Consider the following 21365-nt stretch of genomic DNA (forward strand, 5'->3'; position numbering starts at 1 on the left):
TGAACAGTCCACCGGCGCGCTCGAGGCCTTCCGTGATCGGTGGGTATCGGAGGGACTGGCATGTATCATCACCACCGAAAATAGAATTTTAATTTAATTTAAGTTTCCTTTAAACTTTTTTGGTTATGTTACATGTTTTATTGGTTGTGATGGTTGACTTTTAATAGGCAATTGCCTGTGATAAGGAGAAAAACAAAAATAACATTAACAGTCAAATCAAGGGAATCATCAGCACAACAGATTGAAAGATTAAACAGCAGTACAAGAATTTATAAAACATTCATCCATTCCACGTTCATGTCACCCCAGCTGTCTACAGGGCCCTGCGCTACAGAACAGTGTGAACTCGCTGGTGTCTCAGCAGGTCATTGGAGCTTTTAAAGCTCTTCCCACAGTCAGAACATGTAAACACTCTCTCATCAGTGTGAACAAGCTGGTGTCTCAGCAAGTTGGATGAATTAGAGAATCGCTTCCCACACACAGAGCAGGGAAATGGCCTCTCCCCGGTGTGAACTCGCTGGTGTCTGGTCAGAACCCCGGGGCTTTTAAAGCTCTCCCCACAGTCAGAACATTTAAATGGTTTCACATCATTGTGAACAAGATGGTGTCGCTTCAGGGCACTGGAGCTTTTAAAACTCTTTTCACACACAGAACATTTAAACACTCTCTCATCAGTGTGAACAAGCTGGTGTGTCAGCAGGGTAGATGAATCAGAGAATCCCTTCCCACACACAGAGCAGGGAAATGGCCTCTCCCCAGTGTGAACTCGCTGGTGTCTGGTCAGAACCCCGGAGCTTTTAAAACTCTTCCCACAGTCGGAACATGTAAACGGTTTCTCATCGGTGTGAACAAGCTGGTGATCCTTCAGATGCCCAGGGTATTTGAAGCTCTTCCCGCAGTCAGAACATGTAAACGGTCTCTCATCGGTGTGAACAAGCTGGTGTTGCTTCAGGACCCTGGAGTATTTGAAGCTCTTCCCGCAGTCAGAACATTTAAATGGTTTCTCATCAGAGTGAACAAGCTGGTGTGTCAGCAGGTGGGATGAATAAACAAATCCCTTCCCACACATGGAGCAGGTGAACGGACTGTCCCCAGTGTGATTGCGCCGATGAATTTCTGATGCAGACGGGGAACTGAATCTCTTCCCGCCGTCCCCACCTTTACCCGGTTTCTCCCCGGTGTGACGGTGCACGTGTCTCGCCAGGTCAGGCGATCGGCTGAAGGCGAGTCCACACTTGGAACACGTGAGCGGTTTGTCCGCGCTGCGATCGCTGCTCTCTCCTTCCATGTGCAAAGGCCGATGATATTCAGGTCCTGATGAATCGAGCGACTCTGTCAGATCTTGTGATGTTTGGTTTGAGCTTCCTGTCTGTAAATGCTCCACTTCTAAAACCCTGTAAAAGGAGTGTAGAAAGGGGTAAGAGGGAGAATGTTGTCTCATGTCCCCCTTTCCCAGCCCAGGGGCAGTGAAGCTGAATTTCAGGCTCCAGTTGCTGCACAGGTTGGTTGAAAGGATCAACAGTAATGGCGGCTGCAATCCCCACAAGCCCCCGCACTCCAGAAAGCGCCCCGGCCGCCGCACTGAGTTGTGGCTGACCCCGCGCATGTGCCCCATGGCCCTGCCCTCAACTACTCCACAGGCACCCGGCCCTCACTGCGCATGCTCAGCACACACCCTGAGCCCCTGTCAATCATCCTCCCCTGCACCTGCGCGCTGGGCCAGAGCTCCAGGCTGCCACGCGGGGCTTTCTTTGTAAAGTCGGTGTTGGTGAAGAGCCGCAATCAGTGAGGGAAACATAGAGTAGGAGTAGGCCCTTCGGCCCCTTGAGCCTGCCCCACCATTCAATGAGATCATGGCTGATCATCCAAACTCAGTACCCCGTTCCCGCCTTCTCTCCATATCCCTTGATCCCTTTAGCCTTAAGAAATATATCCAACTCCTTCTTGAATATATTTAATGAATTGGCCTCCACTGCCTTCTGTGGTAGAGAATTCCACAGGTTCACCACTCTCTGGGTGAAGAAATTCCTCCTGATCTCTGTCCTAAATGGCTTACCCCTTATCCTTAGACTGTGACCCCTGGTTCTGGACACCCCGACAATCGGGAACATCCTTCCCGTATCTAGTCTGTCTAGTCCTGTTAGAATTTTATAAGTTTCAATGAGCTCCCCTCTCATTCTTCTAAACTCCAGCGAGTATAAGCCCAATCGACCCAACCTCTCCTCATACGTCATTCCTGCCATCCCAGGTATCAGTCTGGTGAATCTTCGCTGCACTCCTTCCATGGCAAGAACATCCTTCCTCAGATAAGGTGACCAAAACTGCACACAATACTTATGATGTGGTCTCACCAAGGCCCTGTACAACTGCAGCAAGACATCCTTGTTCCTGTACTCAAACCCTCGCGCTACAAAGGCCAACATACCATTTGCCTTCTTAACCACCTGCTGCACCTGCATGCTTACCTTCAGCAACTAGCGCACAAGGACACCCAGGTCTCGTTGCACTTCCCCTTCTCCCAATCTATTGCCATTCAGATAATAATCTGCCTTCCTGTTTTTGACACCAAAGTGGATGATCTTGCATTTATCCACGTTATATTGCATCTGCCATGCTTCTGCCCAATCACCCAACTTGTCCAAATCATACTGGAGTTTCTCGGCACCCTCCTCACAGCACACATGCCCACCCAGCTTTGTGTCATCTGCAAACTTGGAGATATTACATCTAGTTCCCTCGTCTAGATCATTAATATATATTGTGAATAGCTGGGGTCCAAGGACCGATCCCTGCGGTACCCCACTAGTCACTGCCTGCCACTCGGAAAAAGAGCCATTTATTCTAACTCTTTGCTTTCTGTCTGCCAACCAGTTCTCTATCCAATTCAATACCTTGCCCCCAATCCCATGTGCCTTAATGTAGCACGCTAATCTCTTATGCGGTACCTTATCAAAAGCCTTCTGAAAGTCCAAATACACCACATCCACTGGTTCTCCCTTATCTATTTTACCAGTTACATCCTCAAAAAATTCCAGTAGATTAGTCAAGCACGATTTACCTTTTGTAAATCCATGTTGACTTTGTCCGATCCTGTCACTGTTTTCCAAGTGCTCTGCTATTACATCTTTTATAATGGACTCTAGCATTTTCCCCACTACCGATGTCAGGCTTACCGGTCTGTAATTCCCCATTTTCTCTCTACCACCTTTTTTGAATAGTGGGGTAACATTAGCTAACCTCCAATCCATGGGTACTGTTCCAGAGTCTATCGAATTTTGGAAGATGACCAGTAATGCATCTACTATTTCTAGGGCCACTTCCCTGGTGATTGTAATTTTTTTGAGTTCCTCCCTCCCTTCCATTTCCTGATTTACAGCTATTTCTGGGATGTTACTTGAATCCTCTATAGTGAAGACCGATGCAAAATACCTGTTCAATTCAACTGCCATCTCCTTATTTTCCATTATTAATTCCCCAGACTCACTTTCTATAGGACCAACGCTCACTTTGTTAACTCTTTTCTTTTTAAATATCTATAGAAACTCTTACTATCTGTGTTTATATTTCTAGCTAGCTTTCTCTGGTACTCTCATTTTTCTCTCATTAATCTTTTAGTCATTCTTTGCTGTTTTTTATATTCTGTCCAATCTTCTGACCTGCCAGCCATCTTTGCACAATTATATGCTTTTTCTTTAAGTTTGATACTATCTTTAACTTTTTTAGTTAACCACGGATGGTGGGTCCTCCCCTTGGAATTTTTCTTTCTCGTTGGAATGTATCTATTCTGTGTATTCTGAAATATCCCCTTAAATGTCTGCCACTGCAAATCTTTGACCTATCCCTTAACCTAATTTGCCTGTTCACTTTAGCTAGCTCTGCTTTCATGCCCTCATAATTGCCCTTATTTAAGTTTAAAATACTAGTCTTGGACCCACTCGTCTCTCCCTCAAACTGAATGTAAAATTCAATCATATTATGATCGCTGCTACCTAGGGGCGCCTTCACTATGAGGTCATTAATTAATCCTATCTCATTGCACAATACCAGGTCTAGTATAGCCTGCTCTCTGGTTGGCTCCAGAATGTGCTGTTGTAAGAAACTATCCCAAAAAGATTCTATGAACTCCTCATCTCGGCTACCTTTGCCCATCTGATTTTTCTAGTCTATATGTAGATTAAAATCCTCCATAATTATTGCCACACCTTTCTGACAAGCTCTCGTTATTTCTTCCTTTATACTCCATCCTACCGTGTGGTTACTGTCAGGGGGCCTGTACACCACTCCCACAAGTGACTTCTTGCCTTTATCATTTCTCATCTTAACACGCAGGTGCAGCAAGCAATTAGGCAAGCAAATGGTACGTTAGTCTTTATTACAAAAGGATTGGAGTATGAGTAAAGTCTTACCGCAATTATATAGGGCCTTGGTGAGACCACACCTGGAGTATTGTGTACAGTTTTGGTCTCCTTACCTAAGGAAGGATATACTTGCCTTAGAGGGAGTGCAACAAAGGTTCACCAGACTGATTCCTGGGATGGGGGGATTGTCCTGTGAGGAGAGATTGAGGAGACTGGGCCTATATTCCCATGAATTTTGAAGAATGAGAGGTGATCTCATTGAAACATCTACAATTCTTACAGGGTTTGACAGGGTAGATGCTGGGAGACTGTTTCCCCTGGCTGGGGAGTCTAGAACCAGGGGTCACAGTCTCAGAATAAGGGGTCGGCCATTTAGGACTGAGATGAGGAGAAATTTCTTCACTCAGAGGGTGGTGAATCTTTGGAATTCTCTGCCCCAGAGGGCTGTGGAGGCTCAGTCATTGAGTATAATCAAGGCTGAGACAGATAGATTTTTGGAGTCATGGGGAATCAAGGGATATGGGGATCGGGCGGGAAGGCAGAGATGAGGTAGAAGATCAGCCATGATCTTATTGAATGGCGGAGCAGGCTCGAAGGGCTGAATGGCCTACTCCTGCTCCTATTTCTTATGTTCTTCATGTGATGAAATAACTCTGTGTTCTGGCATTTGAATTGGCTGTTGTTGTTGTACTTATTAATGTCTGGAATGTTCTACAGGTGTAACCACCAATGCTCCTCCCTAGCCCTGCCCCTCTGGATCCTTTGGATTGGTGGGAGTCTTACTTATGTGACCAACAGGCAGAGTACTAGGCGCAGGCAGGTAGTGCAGGGATCCGCTGTGGCCATCCCCCTCTCCAACAGATACACCACTTTGAGTACTGTTGGGGGGGATGGCTTATCAGAGGAAGGCAGCAGCAGCCAGCTTCCTGGCACCAGGGGTGGCTCTGCTGCACAGAATGGGAGGAGAAAGAGTGGTAGAGCTATTGTAATAGGGGATTCTATTGTAAGGGGGATAGGCGTTTATGCGGCTGCAAACGAGACTCCAGGATGGTGTGTTGCCTCCCTGGTGCAAGGGTCAAGGATGTCTCCGAGCGGCTGCAGAACATCTTGGAAGGGGAGGGTGAACAGCCAGTTGTCGTGGTCCATATAGGCACCAACGATATAGGGAAAAAGCGGGATGAGGTCCTAAAAGCGGAATATAGGGAGTTAGGAGGTAAATTAAAAAGCAGGACCTCAAAGGTAGTAATCTCAGGATTGCTACCAGTGCCACGTGCTAGTCAGAGTAGAAATAGAAGGATACTTCAGATGAATACGTGGCTAAAGGAATGGTGCCAGGGGGAGGGATTCAAGTTCCTGGGACATTGGAACCGGTTCTGGGGGAGGTGGGACCAGATCAAACCGGACGGTCTGCACCTGGGCAGGACTGGAACCGATGTCCTAGGGGGAGTGTTTGCTAGTGCTGTGGGGGAGGGTTTAAACTAAAATGGCAGGGGGTTGGGAACCTGAGCAGGGAGACAGAGGAAAGGGAAACAAGGATAAAAGCAAAAGATAGGAAGGAGAAAAACAAAAGTGGCAGTCAGAGAAATCAACGGTTTAAATCAAACGTGGCCACAGTAAATAATAATTCTAATAGGTCTAAGAGCATTAAAAAAACAAGCCTGAAGGCTTTGTGTCTTAATGCGAGGAGCATTTGTAATAAGGTGGATGAATTGGCTGCGCAAATAGAGGTAAACGAATATGATTTGGTTGGGATTACGGAAACGTGGCTCAAGGATGGCCAAGACTGGGAACTCAACATCCAGGGGTATTCGATATTCAGGAAAGACAGGCAAAAAGGAAAGGGAGGTGGGGTAGCATGACTGGTTAACGAAGGGATTAACATGATTGTAAGGAAGGATATTAGCTCTGATGATGTGGAATCTGTATGGGTAGAATTGAGAAATACTAAGGGGAAAAAAACGTTTGTGGGAGTGGTATATAGACCTCCAAACAGTAAGGTGGAGGTTGGGGATGGCATTAAAAGGGAAATTAAAGAAGCGTGCAATAAGGGCACGGCAGTCATCATGGGTGACTTTAATCTACATATAGATTGGGCCAACCAAATTAGTAACAATACTGTGGAGGAGGAATTCCTGGAGTGTTTACGGGATGGTTTCCTGGACCAATATGTCGAGAAACCAACCAGAGATCAGGCCATCTTAGACTGGGTATTATGTAATGAGAAAGGATTAATTAGCAATCTTCTTGTACGAGGCCCCTTGGGTCGGAGCGATCATAATATGATCGAATTCTTCATTAAGATGGAGAATGAAGTAGTTGACTCAGAGACTAGGGTCCTCAATTTAAATAAAGGAAACTACGATGGTCTGAGGAGCGAGTTGGGTAGGATTGATTGGGGAATGGCACTCAAAGGGTTGACGGTGGATAGGCAATGGCAAACATTCAAAGACCGAATGGATGAACTACAGAAGTTGTTCATCCCAGTTTGGCATAAAAATAACACAAAAAAGGTGACGCAACCGTGGCTAACAAGGGAAATTAGGGATAGCATAAGATCCAAGGAGAGGATATATAAATTGGCCAGGAAAAGCAATAATCCTGAGGATTGGGAGCAGTTTAGGATTCAACAAAGGAGGACAAAGGGATTAATTAAGAAAGGGAAATAGAATATGAGAGTAAGCTTTCAGGGAACATAAAAACTGACTGTAAAAGCTTTTATAGATATGTGAAGAGAAAAAGATTGGTGAAGTCAAGCGTAGGTCCCTTGCAGGCAGAATCAGGGGAATTTATAATGGGGAACAAAGAAATGGCAGACCAACTAAATACATATTTTGGTTCTGTCTTCACAATGGAGGACACAAATAACCTCCAAGAGATGCCGGGGAACATAGGGTCTGGTGAAAGGGTGGAACTGAAAGAAATCAGTATTTGTAGGGAAATGGTGTTAGGAAAATTGATGGACTGAAGGCCGATAAATCCCCAGGGCCTGATAATCTACATCCCAGGGTACTTAAGGAAGTGGCCCTGGAAATAGTAGATGCACTGCTGGTCATCTTCCAGAACTCGATAGACTCTGGAACAGTACCCATGGATTGGAGGGTAGCTAATGTTACCCCACTATTCAAAAAAGGTGGTAGAGAAAAAGCGGGGAATTATAGACCGGTAAGCCTGACATCGGTAGTTGGGAAAATGCTAGAGTCCATTATAAAAGATGTAATATCAGAGTGTAGTGTATGTGCCTTTAAGAGCCCCATGTGTACTGTAATGCCGGTAATGGCCACTCGGCTATATAAGCCTGAGTATTATGTTGTATCTGTTAGTTCCCCTCCAGACTTTGTTTAGTAAACACCTATCAAACCAACTCCTGTCTTCAGTGTCTCTATCAACACACAGACACAACAGTGGCGACGAAGTGCAAACGGACTTACCTACAATTCAGCAGCACCTCAAGGACATCGATTCCTCTGGCGTCCAGAAGAATCAAGAAGTGAAAGAAGCTGTTGTTTCACCAGCTGGCCAAGCTGGTGGCAGGTACTGCGGTAATCCTTCCTGGGCGTCAGGCTGGGCCAAGCAGCGAAAGCGGAGGCAAGCAGTAACAGATGGGGAGGGAGCACTCGGGAGACGGCCGGCACTGCAAGCAGGTCGGCGTTCAGACCGAGACAGAGAGTCCGGCGGGAACGAGTCTCCAACTGTAAATAAATAAATAAATAAAAAAGAACGGAAACCGCGGGAAACAGCGTTGTCATCGGCAGCAGCGGCGGGAAAGCGCCATATCTTTTCTGCAGAAAAGAAAGAAAAGCGCGGGAAGCGCCATATCTTTTCTAAGATGCCTAATTCTGGCAATATTGATGCTTTTGATAACGAGATAGAGGATTGGACCACATATGTGGAAAGAGTGGAGGTATATTGCACCGCAAATGGAATAGAAGATGAAAAAAAAAGCTTCAGTACTTCTAAATCTAATGGGCACAAAGACATACAAGCTGTTACGAAACTTAATCACTCCAGCCGAACCGATGGCCAAGAATTTTAAGGAGATTGTTGATACCCTACACTGCCAATTCGAGGCAGGACTGGCAGATTCTCTACGAGACAAATTCATCTGCGGTCTCCTAAGTGTAGGAACACAAAAAAGGCTACTTTCTGAGAAAGATTTAACACTGGACAAGGCTTTCAGTGCAAGAGGAGCTGCAGAGATACAGCAAAAGCCACAAGACTTCGGCACCCATGAAATGACACGGGGTTTCGAGAGATGTTATCGCTGCGGCAGATCCACCCATGACCAGAGGGACTGCTGGTTCAAGGACAAAGCATGCAGGCAATGCGGAAAGATGGGACACATTACACGTGTATGCCGATCTGGAAACAAAAAATCCACTAACAGGAAAAAAATCAATAAGGAAAAGCACAGAAAGGTACAAATGATGACGGACAGTAGCTCCGAAGACCAGAAGAGCGATAGCGACTCCGGGAACAAGAGACTAAGCTCTCTCAAATTACATAATGTAATTGCCAAAGAAGATTACCAGACCATTTGGGTTACCCTCACAATAGCAGGGTCCCCAGTTAAAATGGAGCTAGATACAGGATCAGCTCTGACCATCATAAATCGATGGGATTACGAGCGGCTATTTCCGCATATACCTTTAAAAGACACATCCATTATCTTGAAAACATATACGGGGCAGAAAGTATACCCCAAAGGAAAAATAAGGGTGCCTGTTGTATACAATGGCAAGGAAATACAGAAGTTGTATTTATACGTTCTACAAGATGGTGGTCCACCGCTGTTGGGACGTGAATGGATCAGGAAAATACGTTTAGACTGGCACTCCATTCAGGCACTGACGGTGACCAGTAAGGAAAAAAATGATGATGACGTCATACCTGAACGATTAAAAGACATCTTGGCCAATGCCAAGGAAGTGTTTCAAGAGAAACTAGGAACCTTGAAAGGCATCACCGCCTCAATAAAAGTGGAAGATGCAGCAATTCCCAAGTTTTTTAAGGCAAGACCAGTGCCATACGCAATTCGTCCAGCAGTCGAGGCAGAGCTGGAGAATTTGGAAAAGGCAGGCGTATTATCTAAAATAGATTGGAGCGAGTGGGCAACACCCATCATCCCAGTCATGAAGAAAGCATTGAAGAATGATAAATCTGAAGAACAGAGAAAAATTCGCATCTGTGGAGACTTCAAGGTGACTGTAAACCCAGTCCTTCACACGGTACAGTGTCCTCTTCCGAGGATAGAAGATATTTTCACCTCACTATCCGGAGGGAAACGTTTCACCAAAATTGACTTGGCACAGGCATATCTACAGATGCAGGTTGAAGAGGCCTCTAAAAAATATCTCACGATAAATATACACAAAGGTCTGTACCAGTACAATCGACTGGTTTTCGGAGTAGCATCCGCTCCAGCTATCTGGCAAAGAGCTATGGAGAAAGTCCTCCAAGGGATTCCGGGGACTCAATGCTACCTAGACGACATCCTTGTAACAGGAGAAAATGACAACGAGCACCTTGCCAATTTGGAGCAGGTGCTCACTAGGCTGAGAGAACGGGGCCTACGAGCAAATCGCCCCAAGTGCGAATTTTTCCAAAATCAAATATCATACTGTGGCCACATAATTAATAAGGAAGGGTTGCATAAGTCACCTGAAAAAATTGAAGCGGTCATAAAAGCCCCAGCACCTGAAAATGTTTCACAATTAAGGTCGTTCCTGGGATTAATAAATTACTATCATAAATTTTTACCGAACTTATCAACTCTTCTACACCCTCTTAATGAACTGCTACAAACAGGAGTAATTTGGAAATGGAGCGAGGGCTGTAAACGTGCCTTCCATAAATGCAAAGACTTAATCACGTCCAAAGAAGTTTTGGCTCATTACAACCCATCACTGCCAATCAGACTGGCGTGCGATGCATCCCCTTACGGCGTAGGAGCAGTATTATCGCATAAATTCCCTGATGGCTTGGAACGACCGATAGCTTTTGCGTCACGCTCATTGAACTCAGCTGAGCGTAACTATGCCCAAATCGACAGGGAAGCACTCAGCCTGGTATGGGGAGTGAAGAAATTCAACCATTACCTACACGGACAAAAATTTACCTTATTGACTGACCATCAGCCCCTCATCTCCATATTCAACCCTAAAAAGGGTGTTCCCATTATGACAGCGCAAAGGCTACAGAGGTGGTCCCTTTTTCTAGGGGCACACCAATACAACATAGAATACAAAGGATCAAAACAGCATGGGAATGCTGACGGTTTATCGTGCCTACCGTTGCCAACGGTAGAAGAGGCACCTACAGTAGACCCAGTGGAGATGTTCCACTCAACCATAGTGGAATGTCTACCAGTAACAAATTCTGCCATTGAAAGGGAAACTAGAAATGACCCAACTCTCTCACGAGTCTACAATTTAACAGTGAAGGGATGGCCAGCACATGGCGAACCACTGTTGCCAGCATTCTCGCAAAGAAAACAGCTGTCAGTGTGCCGAGGAACCTTGATGTGTGGATCCAGAGTGGTGATTCCACCCAAACTCCAGGATAAAGTTCTAAAGGAGCTTCACGAAGGGCATCTGGGTGGAGTGAAAATGAAGAACCTAGCCAGGGCGTTTGTATGGTGGTCAGGTATCGATGGAGACATCGAAGAAATGACCAAGAGCTGCCTAGGGTGCCAGAAGGTCCAAAACGTTCCACCACAAGCCCCTCTACATCCATGGGAGTGGCCCTCATCTCCCTGGCAAAGGGTACACATCGACTTTGCTGGTCCATTTATGGACTCAATGTTCTTAATCGCGGTTGATGCACACTCCAAGTGGCTGGAGGTAATAAAGATGTCCTCCACCACCACGGAAAAAACCATCACAGTATTAAGGACCATATTTGCCAGGAATGGGCTGCCGGAACAGATCTGTTCTGATAATGGACCGCAATTTGTGTCTGAAGAATTCAGGAAGTTCTTAAAAAACAATGGGGTTAAGCACTACACGTCCGCCCCATACCATCCCGCCACCAATGGATTGGCTGAAAGGTTTGTCCAGACCTTCAAGAAGGCCATAAAGGCCATGGGTAATGAAGACATAAAACTTCAGCACAAGGTGGATAACTTCTTGTTCGAATACAGGAATGCAACACATATGGTTACAAACCAAACTCCCACCATGATGTTCTTCAATAGAAGCCTAAGATGCCGGCTGGATTTGATCAAGCCCAGCATCAGAAGGGACGTGGAGAACTGGTAATTTCAAGGCATGAATGAAAGGCCAACTAGAACCTTCCAGATAGGTCAACAAGTTTTGGCCCGGGACTACCGTACCGAGAAATGGCAGCCTGGAACTATCGGCACACGACTAGGACCGCTGATGTATACCGTGGACATCAGAGAAAGCATAATAAGGCGCCATGCTGACCAAATCATAGAGTCATCCGAAATGGGACAACCTACACCACAACTCTATACGCCTAACGATGAAGTAGAGATACCCATATCTACCTCCAATCCAGTGATACTGGAACCCGATGAACCCGACACTGGCATTCAAGCCGAATCAGCCTTGCCAAAAGAACCTACTACACCACCAGAAACTACTACACCACCGAGGCGTTATCCGGACCGAGTCAGGAAGCCTCCAGAGAGACTGACTTATGATTAATTAACTGCAGCAATGTATAGATTATTTTTCTTGTAACATGTAATTAATAATTACTTAAAATATTATGTACTGGTTAGCTAAAAAGGGAGGAATTGTAGTGTATGTGCCTTTAAGAGCCCCATGTGTACTGTAATGCCGGTAATGGCCACTCGGCTATATAAGCCTGAGTATTGTGTTGTATCCGTTAGTTCCCCTCCAGACTTTGTTTAGTAAACATCTATCAAACCAACTCCTGTCTTCAGTGTCTCTATCAACACACAGACACAACACAGAGCACTTAGAAAGCAGTGACAGGATCGGACAAAGTCAACATGGATTTACAAAAGGTAATCATGCTTGACTAATCTACTGGAATTTTTTGAGGATGTAACTGGTAAAATAGATAAGGGAGAACCAGTGGATGTGGTGTATTTGGACTTTCAGAAGGCTTTTGATCGGGTCCCGCATAAGAGATTAGCATGCAAAATTAAGGCACATGGGATTGGGGGCAAAGTATTGACTTGGATAGAGAACTGGTTGGCGGACAGAAAGCAAAGAGTTGGAATAAATGGGTCGTTTTCCGACTGGCAGGCAGTGACTAGTGGGGTACCGCAAGGATCGGTCCTAGGACCCCAGCTGTTCACAATATATATTAATGATCTGGACGGGGGAATTGGATGTAATATCTCCAAATTTGCAGATGACACAAAGCTGGGTGGGAGGGTATGCTGTGAGGAGGATGTCATGAAACTCCAGTACGATTTGGACAGGTTAGGTGATTGGGCAGAAAGATGGCAAATGCACTATAATGTGGATAAATGTGAGGTTATCCACTTTGGTGGCAAAAACAGGGAGGCAGATTATTATTTGAATGGCAATAGATTGGGAGAAGGGGAAGTGCAAAGAGACCTGGGTGTTCTTGTGCACCAGTCGCTGAAGGTAAGCATGCAGGTGCAGCAGGCGGTTAAGAAGGCAAATGGTATGTTGGCCTTCGTAGCAAGAGGATTCGAGTGCAGGAACAAGGATGTCTTGCTACAGTTGTACAGGGCCTTGGTGAGACCGCACCCTTGAGTATTGTGTGCAGTTTTGGTCGCCTTATCTGAGGAAGGACGTTCTTGCCATGGAAGGAGTGCAGCGAAGATTCACCAGGCTGATACCTGGGATGGCAAGAATGACATATGAGGAGAGATTGTGTCGATTGGGCTTATACTCACTGAAGTTTAGAAGAATGAGAGGGGATCTCACCGAAACCTATAAAATTCTGTCAGGCCTTGACAGACTAGATGCTGGAAGAATGTTCCCAATGGTCGGGGAGTACAGAACCAGGGGTCACAGTCTAAGGATAAGGGGTAGGCCATTTAGGACTGAAATGACGAGGAATTTCTTCACCCAGAGAGTGGTGAACCTGTGGAATTCTCTGCCACAGAGGGCGGTGGAGGCCAGTTCATTAAATATATTCAAGAAAGAGTTGGATATGTTTCTTAAGGCTAAAGGGATCAAGGGATATGGAGAGAAGGCAGGGACAGGGTACTGAATTTGGATGATCAGCCATGATCTCATTGAATGGCTGAGCAGGCTCGAAGGGCCGAATGGCCTACTCCTGCTCCTATCTTCTATGTTTCTATGTTATAAGAGCTGGGTTTTACTCATAAGTGCTGGGTCGGTGATGAATGATGGTTGCCCTGTGTTAATATTATGTTATGTTCTTACTTAATAAAAGCCTTGAGTGTAGTGTATGTAACCTGTACCACCTTAAGAGACTACCTTAAGGTGATGAACTACTTTCTGATGGCTCCTGTATATTGTAGTACCGGTGGTGACCACACTGGTATATAAACTCTGTGGAGCAGTTTGTATTTCAGTTCAGCCCTGACCCTCAATTACTAAAGACCTGTTTAAGTATTCTGTTGTCTGTGTCCAGTTATTCAGCATAACTACATTTGGAAAACACAGACTCAACAGTGGCGACAAGTCTGATCGTACCTAGCGGCAGTTTTGCATCCAAGGAAGCTTCGTCCTCAGAACGGGCGTCGAAAAGGGGCATCCGCCCTCATCATCCTGCTGAGCACCGCATCGCACAGGAGGCATCGGGAACCCAGTTTTGATTTGCTGGCCACGAAGTCCACCATCAGCAACAGGCAGTGATCATCCCTTCTACGACAGCGGCGGGTAAGCCCGATCTAGCGACACGGAGAGAAAGTCGGCCGAGTTGTCAGTGGGAGAAGGGGAGGGAAACCGAAGAAAAGGGCGGAGAACATGACCGCAGCCGGTGAAAAGGGCCGGACCGCAATCGGGCAGAGACGCGCAGCAGCCAGAAAAGCGTTAATGTCCACGAGGACCGCGGGAGCAGCAGGGAACAAGAGCAGCAGCGTCGGGGGAAATAAGGACCGCTGGGAGGAGAGAACGGCAACAGCGCGGTAATCGCCATTTTAGCCAGCGGGGGAAGATAAGCGCAGGAAAAGCCGCCAAGCGCGGGAAGCCACCATTTTGGAAAAATAAATAAAATAAAGGAAACTCAACAAGATGCCAAAAACGGGTAACATCACTGCTTTTGATAGCGATGTAGAAGATTGGGCCACTTATGTGGAACGCGTTGAAGTTTACTGTACAGCGAATGAGGTACCGGCGGATAAGAAAGCACTAACCATATTAAACTCGATGGGTGCGAAGACGTACGGGTTATTAAGGCACCTTGTAACACCAGATAAACCGGTAGGAAAGAGTTTCGCTGAGATTGTTACTATCCTGCAAGAGCATTTAAACCCCACGCCGCTGCTGATAGCGGAACGATTTAAATTTTACAAAAGAATTCAGCTTAAAGAGGAAAGCAACGCTGAATTCTTAATCGAACTGCGCAAGTTATCAAAGTACTGTCAGTTCGGTACAGGACTAGCAGACGCTCAGAGATAAGTTCGTGTGTGGGCTACTAAAGGAAGGAACCCAGAAGCGATTGCTAGAGGAAAAGGATCTTACGCTGGACAAAGCTTTCAGCATTGCAGCATCGCATGAGGCAGCAGCACGAGGCACTGTGGAAATGCAGCAAAGGCCATCGGAATTCAGCACCAATGAAATGGCATTGGGTGCAGCAAAGTGTTATCGTTGCGGAAGGACAATGCATGATCAGAACCAGTGCTGGTTCAAAGATAAAGAATGTAGGAAATGTGGCAGACTTGGTCACATAGCGAAAGTATGCCGGTCAGGAAAGAAGACCAGCAACAAAAAGTCGCCGCAGGAGAAGTACAAGAAAGTACACAAGGTGACAGAGAACAGTTCGGATGAACAAAAGACGGATTCAGACTCCAGCAGTAAGGAACTGGGTTGTCTAAAAATACATAATGTGGGTAACACAGCAGACCACCAAACTATCTGGGTCATGCTTCGGATAGCAGGAGTCCAAGTGAAGATGGAATTGGACACTGGATCGGCATTGACGGTCATGAATAAGCAAGAGTACAAAAGGTTATTCTCACACATTCCCCTGAGGGATACGGAGATTGTATTGAAAACATACACGGGGCAAAGAGTATACCCCATCGGAAAGATAAAGGTAAAGGTGGTCTACAATGGTAAAGAAAGTCAGGGAATGGACTTGTATGTGTTACCTGAGGGAGGTCCACCACTACTGGGACGGGAATGGATCCGGAGAATAAATATGGACTGGCATTCCTTACAAGCACTAACTGTAGATTCCTGTAAAGAGGACGATGTCAAACATAAACGACTGTCCAAAATATTGGACGATGCTAAGGAGGTGTTCCAACAGGGACTGGGAACACTGAAAGGAATTACGGCAAACATCAAGGTTGAAGAACATGCAAACCCAAAATTTTTCAAAGCCAGACCGGTACCTTATGCGATACGACCTGCTGTGGAAGCAGAGCTGGAAGGGCTAGAACGTTCAGGAGTACTGTCAAAGGTGGACTGGAGCGAATGGGCCACGCCCATTGTTCCCGTCATGAAGCGTTCGTTGAGCAACAAGCCGGGGGAACCTGGGAAGGTTCGCATCTGTGGCGATTTCAAGATCACTGTTAATCCGGTTCTTCACACGGTGCAATATCCGCTTCCGCGGATTGGGGATATCTTCGCTTCGCTGTCTGGTGGGAAACACTTCACCAAGATAGACCTGGCGCAGGCGTACTTACAGATGGAAGTTGATGAAGCGTCACGCCAGTATCTCACGATCAACACACATAAGGGCTTATATCGGTATAATAGACTGGTTTTTGGAGTGGCATCGGCTCCAGCAATTTGGCAAAGGGCCATGGAGCGGGTATTACAGGGAATTCCAGGCACACAATGCTACCTGGACGACATTCTGATTACAGGAGATGATGATAAGGAACACCTCGCGAATTTGGAGCAGGTGCTCACCAGATTGAAAGAATATGGACTCAGAGTTAATCGCCAGAAATGTGAGTTCTTTCAGAAGCAAATCTCATACTGCGATCACGTCATTGACCAGGAGGGGCTTCATAAGTCACCTGACAAGATCGAAGCTGTTGTGAAAGCTCCCGCTCCGGTAAATGTATCCCAGTTGAGGTCGTTCCTTGGGTTGATTAACTATTACCACAAGCTTCTTCCAAATTTATCCACGGTGTTACACCCGCTGAACACTCTTTTGCAAATGGGAGTACCATGGAAGTGGAGCGAGGACTGTAAGCGGGCTTTTCAAAAAAGCAAGGCACTGATCACCTCTAAGGAAGTGTTGGCTCACTTTAACCCAACGCTGCCTATTCATTTAGCTTGTGATGCTTCTCCATATGGTATCGGGGCAGTGCTCTCACATAAGTTGCCAAATGGCTTGGAAAGGCCAGTCGCGTTCGCATCCAGATCATTGACCTCTGCTGAGCGCAACTATGCTCGGATAGATAGGGAGGCTCTCAGCCTCGTGTGGGGAGTTAAGAAATTTAACCATTACCTGCAAGGCCAAAGGTTTACGCTGCTGACAGATCACCAGCCGTTGGTTTCCATCTTTAACCCTAAGAAGGGTGTTCCGGTTATGACGGCGCAGAGGCTTCAGAGATGGTCCCTTTTCCTAGGGGCACATCAATATGATATCGAATTCAAAGGTACAAAGCAACATGGTAATGCTGATGGGCTGTCGCGCCTGCCACTACCTACAGCGGAAGAGGCACCGGCAGTTGACCCTGTCCAGATATTTCACTCGACCATCATCGAATGCTTACCAGTCACCAATGCGAGTATTGAGAGAGAGACCAGAAACGACCCGACACTGTCTCGGGTCTACGATTTGACAGTGAAGGGATGGCCAACACATGGCGAACCACTGTTACCGGCATTCTCAGCCAGACGAGAGCAGCTGTCCGTCTGTCAAGGAACATTGATGTATGGAACAAGGGTGATTATTCCTCCTAAATTAAGGGAGAGAGTTCTGAAGGAACTGCATGAAGGTCATCTGGGGGGAGTCAAGATGAAAGGCCTTGCTAGGGCTTATGTGTGGTGGCCAGGTATCGACAAACAAATAGAGGATCTGACTAAAAGCTGCTCAGGGTGCCAAAAATTTCAAAATGCACCTCCAATTGCACCGCTGCATCCATGGGAATGGCCTTCAACCCCATGGCAACGTGTGCATATCGACTTTGCAGGTCCATTCATGGATTCCATGTTTTTGATAGCGGTAGACGCACATTCTAAATGGCCAGAAGTGATTAAGATGTCGACCACTACCTCTGAAAAGACGATCGCAGTTCTAAGAACCATATTTGCAAGGAATGGGTTGCCGGAACAAATATGTTCAGACAACGGACCACAATTCGTGTCAGAAGAATTCCAGAAATTCATGAAGAAGAATGGGGTGAAACACTATACATCTGCCCCATATCATCCGGCTACAAATGGGTTGGCCGAGAGATTTGTACAAACGTTCAAAAAGGCGATAAAGGCCATGAGCGAAGACCATATTCCACTACAACACAAGGTGGACAATTTCTTTATGGCATATCGAAACACCACGCATGCAGTGACAAATCAAAGCCCTGCCATAATGTTCTATAACAGGAGGTTGCGGTCCCGATTGGATTTGTTAAAACCCAATGTGCATAGGGAAGTCGAAAACAAACAATTCCAGCACGTAAATAACAAGGGCACTCGGAGTTTCGAAATAGGACAACCAGTGTTGGCCAGGGACTATAGGAATGATAAATGGCAATCCGGAACAATTCGTGCCCGACAAGGACCCTTGATGTACACGGTAGACGTTGGTGAGAACATAATACGACGTCATGCTGACCAACTTGTGGAATCGAGAACAAGGGTCGACCCCATGTCTACGGCAGAGACACCAGTTGAAGAAGTTATTGAGCCTGTAGCATCTACCTCAGACTCGAACGTACATGATGACATTCAATCCATAAGAGATCAAATGGATGAGTCACCCCAGCAACAAGAACCAGAGACCCCTGAGAGGCTTTATTGGGCCAGGATCAGGAGGCCTCCTCAGAGACTGAATCTTTGAACAGTTTTGTATGAAAGTTGTATATATGTTATCCATGTTATGTTTAAATTGGGGTGTACACTGTTAAGCTAAAAGGGGAGGAATTGTAGTGTATGTAACCTGTACCACCTTAAGAGACTACCTTAAGGTGATGAACTACTTTCTGATGGCTCCTGTATATTGTAGTACTGGTGGTGACCACACCGGTATATAAACTCTGTGGAGCAGTTTGTATTTCAGTTCAGCCCTGACCCTCAATTACTAAAGACCTGTTTAAGTATTCTGTTGTCTGTGTCCAGTTATTCAGCATAACTACATTTGGAAAACACAGACTCAACATTGAGTTTTAAGCTTTAACCTCTTGGATTCAGACCATTATTCGGCACATCAATTTTATTAAGTAACAACTTTTGGAAGATGGATCGATTTTTGAAACCAGAGCGTTTGGATATCGATCCCCATTCAGCAGACGCGTCGAAGAAATTTACGCATTGGCTTCGATGTTTTGAACACTTCATCGCATCATTCACTGATCCGACGGTTAACAAGTTGGGTCTTTTAACCAACTTGGTAAATCATCAAACTTACTCTATAATTGAAGATATTACTACATATGAAGAGGCCCTCACAGCCCTTAAGGCCCAGTACCTTAAGTCGGTTAATGAAGTATACGCCAGGTATCTTTTGTCTACTCGCAGGCAATTACCCGAGGAATCCCTGGATGATTTCCTGCAGGACCTTAAGGCTTTGGCTAAGGATTGCAATTACAAGGCTGTCTCTGCCATATTGTATCAGGAAGAAGCCATCCGCGATTCTTTTATATCTGGCCTCCGATCTAATTATATTAGGCAGAGACTTCTCGAGAATGACTCGTTAGTTTTAAAAACAGTCGTCGCTACGGCTCGATCGTTAGAGGTAGCCCAGAAGAATTTAGAAGTGTATGCATCAGCCCATGCGTCTCTCTCAGCCTCTTGTGTTCCGAGTATGGAGGCATCCATAACACCAATAGAGCCTCCACTTAATCCTATTGTTGCGGCTGTAGCCCATGGGTCTAAGTGTTATTTTTGTGGGCAATCTAAACACCCCAGGCAAAGAGGCCCGGCCAGAGAGGCTACCTGTTTTAAATTTAAGAAACGGGGACATTTTAGTAAAGTGTGTAAGGGTAATCCTGTACCCGATGTTTTCTCTGCTGCGGCCTCGGTTACGGTTGACCAGACCATACCGTGTTCCTTGTCGAAATCTAGGATGGACATCAAGATTAATGGTCGTCCTACTGGGTGTTTGATAGACTGTGGCAGTACTGAAAGTTTTATACACCCCAATCTTGTTAACTCCTGTTCATTGAAGGTGTATCCTACTCGAAGTGAAATTGTGATGGCGTCCAAATCCCTTACTTCGGAGGTAACTGGATATTGTAAAGTTACATTGACCGTTAAGGATACGGAGTATAAGGACTTTAAACTCCTCATATTACCTCAGTTGTGTGTGAACTTAATTTTAGGTTTGGACTTCCAGTGTCAGCATGAGAGTGTCACCCTTAAGTATGGTGGATCCCAGCCTCCGTTCACAGTCTGCGGCCTTTCTACTTTAAAAATAAGTCCGCCTTCTTTGTTCGTGAACCGTGCTCCTAATTGTAGACCTATAGCGACTAAGAGTCGACGGTATAGCTCAGAAGATAAAAAATTTATAAAAGAGGAAGTGGAAAGGCTTCAACGGGAGGGAGTCATCGAACATAGCAATAGCCCGTGGCGTGCCCAGGTGGTGGTGGTTAAAACTAATGAAAAGAAAAGACTTGTGGTCGATTATAGCCAGACTATAAACTTGTATACCCAACTAGACGCCTATCCTTTGCCTCGTATTTCTGAGATGGTGAACCAGATAGCTCAGTACCGCGTGTTCTCCACCATTGATTTAAAGTCTGCCTACCATCAACTCCCCATCAAAATAGAAGACCGACCTTATACGGCCTTCGAAGCTAATGGGCGCCTGTATCAATTCCTTCGGGTGCCCTTTGGAGTGACGAATGGGGTATCTGTCTTCCAACAGGAGATGGATCATATGGTGGATGAATACGCGTTGGAAGCAACATTCCCGTACCTGGACAATGTTACTATCTGTGGGCACGACCAACGGGAGCATGATCAAAATCTCGCGAAGTTCCTAGAGACTGCAAAGAGGTTAAACCTGACCTACAACAAAAACAAGTGTACCTTCAATACTACATGTTTGTGTATTCTTGGTTGCATTGTGGAGAATGGGGTAATCGGGCCGGATCCTGAAAGATTACGCCCACTTAAGGAATTACCTTTACCTCACACTATAAAAGCTTTAAGAAGGTGTCTGGGATTCTTCTCATACTATGCCCAGTGGGTGGCTAACTACTCAGATAAAGTCCGACCTCTTATTAAGTCGACGTCTTTTCCGCTGTCGGTGGAAGCTCAGGAAGCTTTCTTTAATATCAAACGGGACATTGAGAAGGCAGTGGTATGTGCCGTAGATGAGAAGATGCCTTTTCAAGTGGAAAGTGATGCATCTGATTTTGCGTTGGCAGCAACTCTTAACCAAGCTGGTAGACCAGTAGCCTTCTTCTCTCGTACATTGCAAGGACCAGAAGTTCGACATTCTTCAGTGGAAAAGAAGGCACAGGCGATTATCGAAGCAGTCAGGTATTGGAGACATTATCTCGCTGGCCAATGTTTTACGCTCATTACTGACCAGCAGTCCGTGGCCTTTATGTTCAACACTAAGCAGAGAGGCAAGATCAAAAATGATAAGATTTTAAGATGGCGAATAGAACTGTCAACATATGACTATGATATTCAGTACAGGCCTGGAGTATTCAATGAGCCATCGGATGCTTTGTCACGAGGAGTATGTGCTAGTCTAGGTATAGATAAGCTTCAAAGT

General features: G+C 45.8%; 2 protein-coding genes across 2 annotated transcripts in view; one reads left to right on the forward strand and one right to left on the reverse strand.

The window, feature by feature from the left end:
• LOC147084131 (uncharacterized) overlaps nucleotides 1-21365 on the forward strand; it is a 91669-nt gene that overhangs the window by 22821 nt on the left and 47483 nt on the right. The gene's annotated exons all lie outside the window — the stretch shown is intronic.
• LOC147084132 (uncharacterized) lies at nucleotides 141-20612 on the reverse strand. The gene is made up of 2 exons (XM_085979820.1): nucleotides 20416-20612; nucleotides 141-1394 (listed from the first exon to the last, which is right to left on the reverse strand). Exons 1-2 carry the CDS (start codon nucleotides 20595-20597, stop codon nucleotides 329-331), a joined length of 1248 nt encoding a protein of 415 aa, XP_085835946.1. The 5' UTR covers nucleotides 20598-20612; the 3' UTR covers nucleotides 141-328.

This window comes from Somniosus microcephalus, unplaced genomic scaffold (genome assembly GCF_052327205.1).
Source record: "Somniosus microcephalus isolate GS21.2 unplaced genomic scaffold, FLI_Smic_1.0 scaffold1, whole genome shotgun sequence".
NCBI lineage: Eukaryota > Metazoa > Chordata > Chondrichthyes > Squaliformes > Somniosidae > Somniosus > Somniosus microcephalus.

What these genes read in the sequence shown, in the direction of transcription:
- LOC147084132 (XM_085979820.1), bottom strand. Translation starts at nt 20,597, where the DNA reads ATGCTCCCGTTGGTCGTGCCCACAGATAGTAACATTGTCCAGGTACGG. An exon ending in AGCTTCGAAGGCCGTATAAG is followed by an intron (nt 1,395 to 20,415) that starts GTCGGTCTTCTA and finishes CTCCTTTTACAG; the next exon opens with GGTTTTAGAAGTGGAGCATT.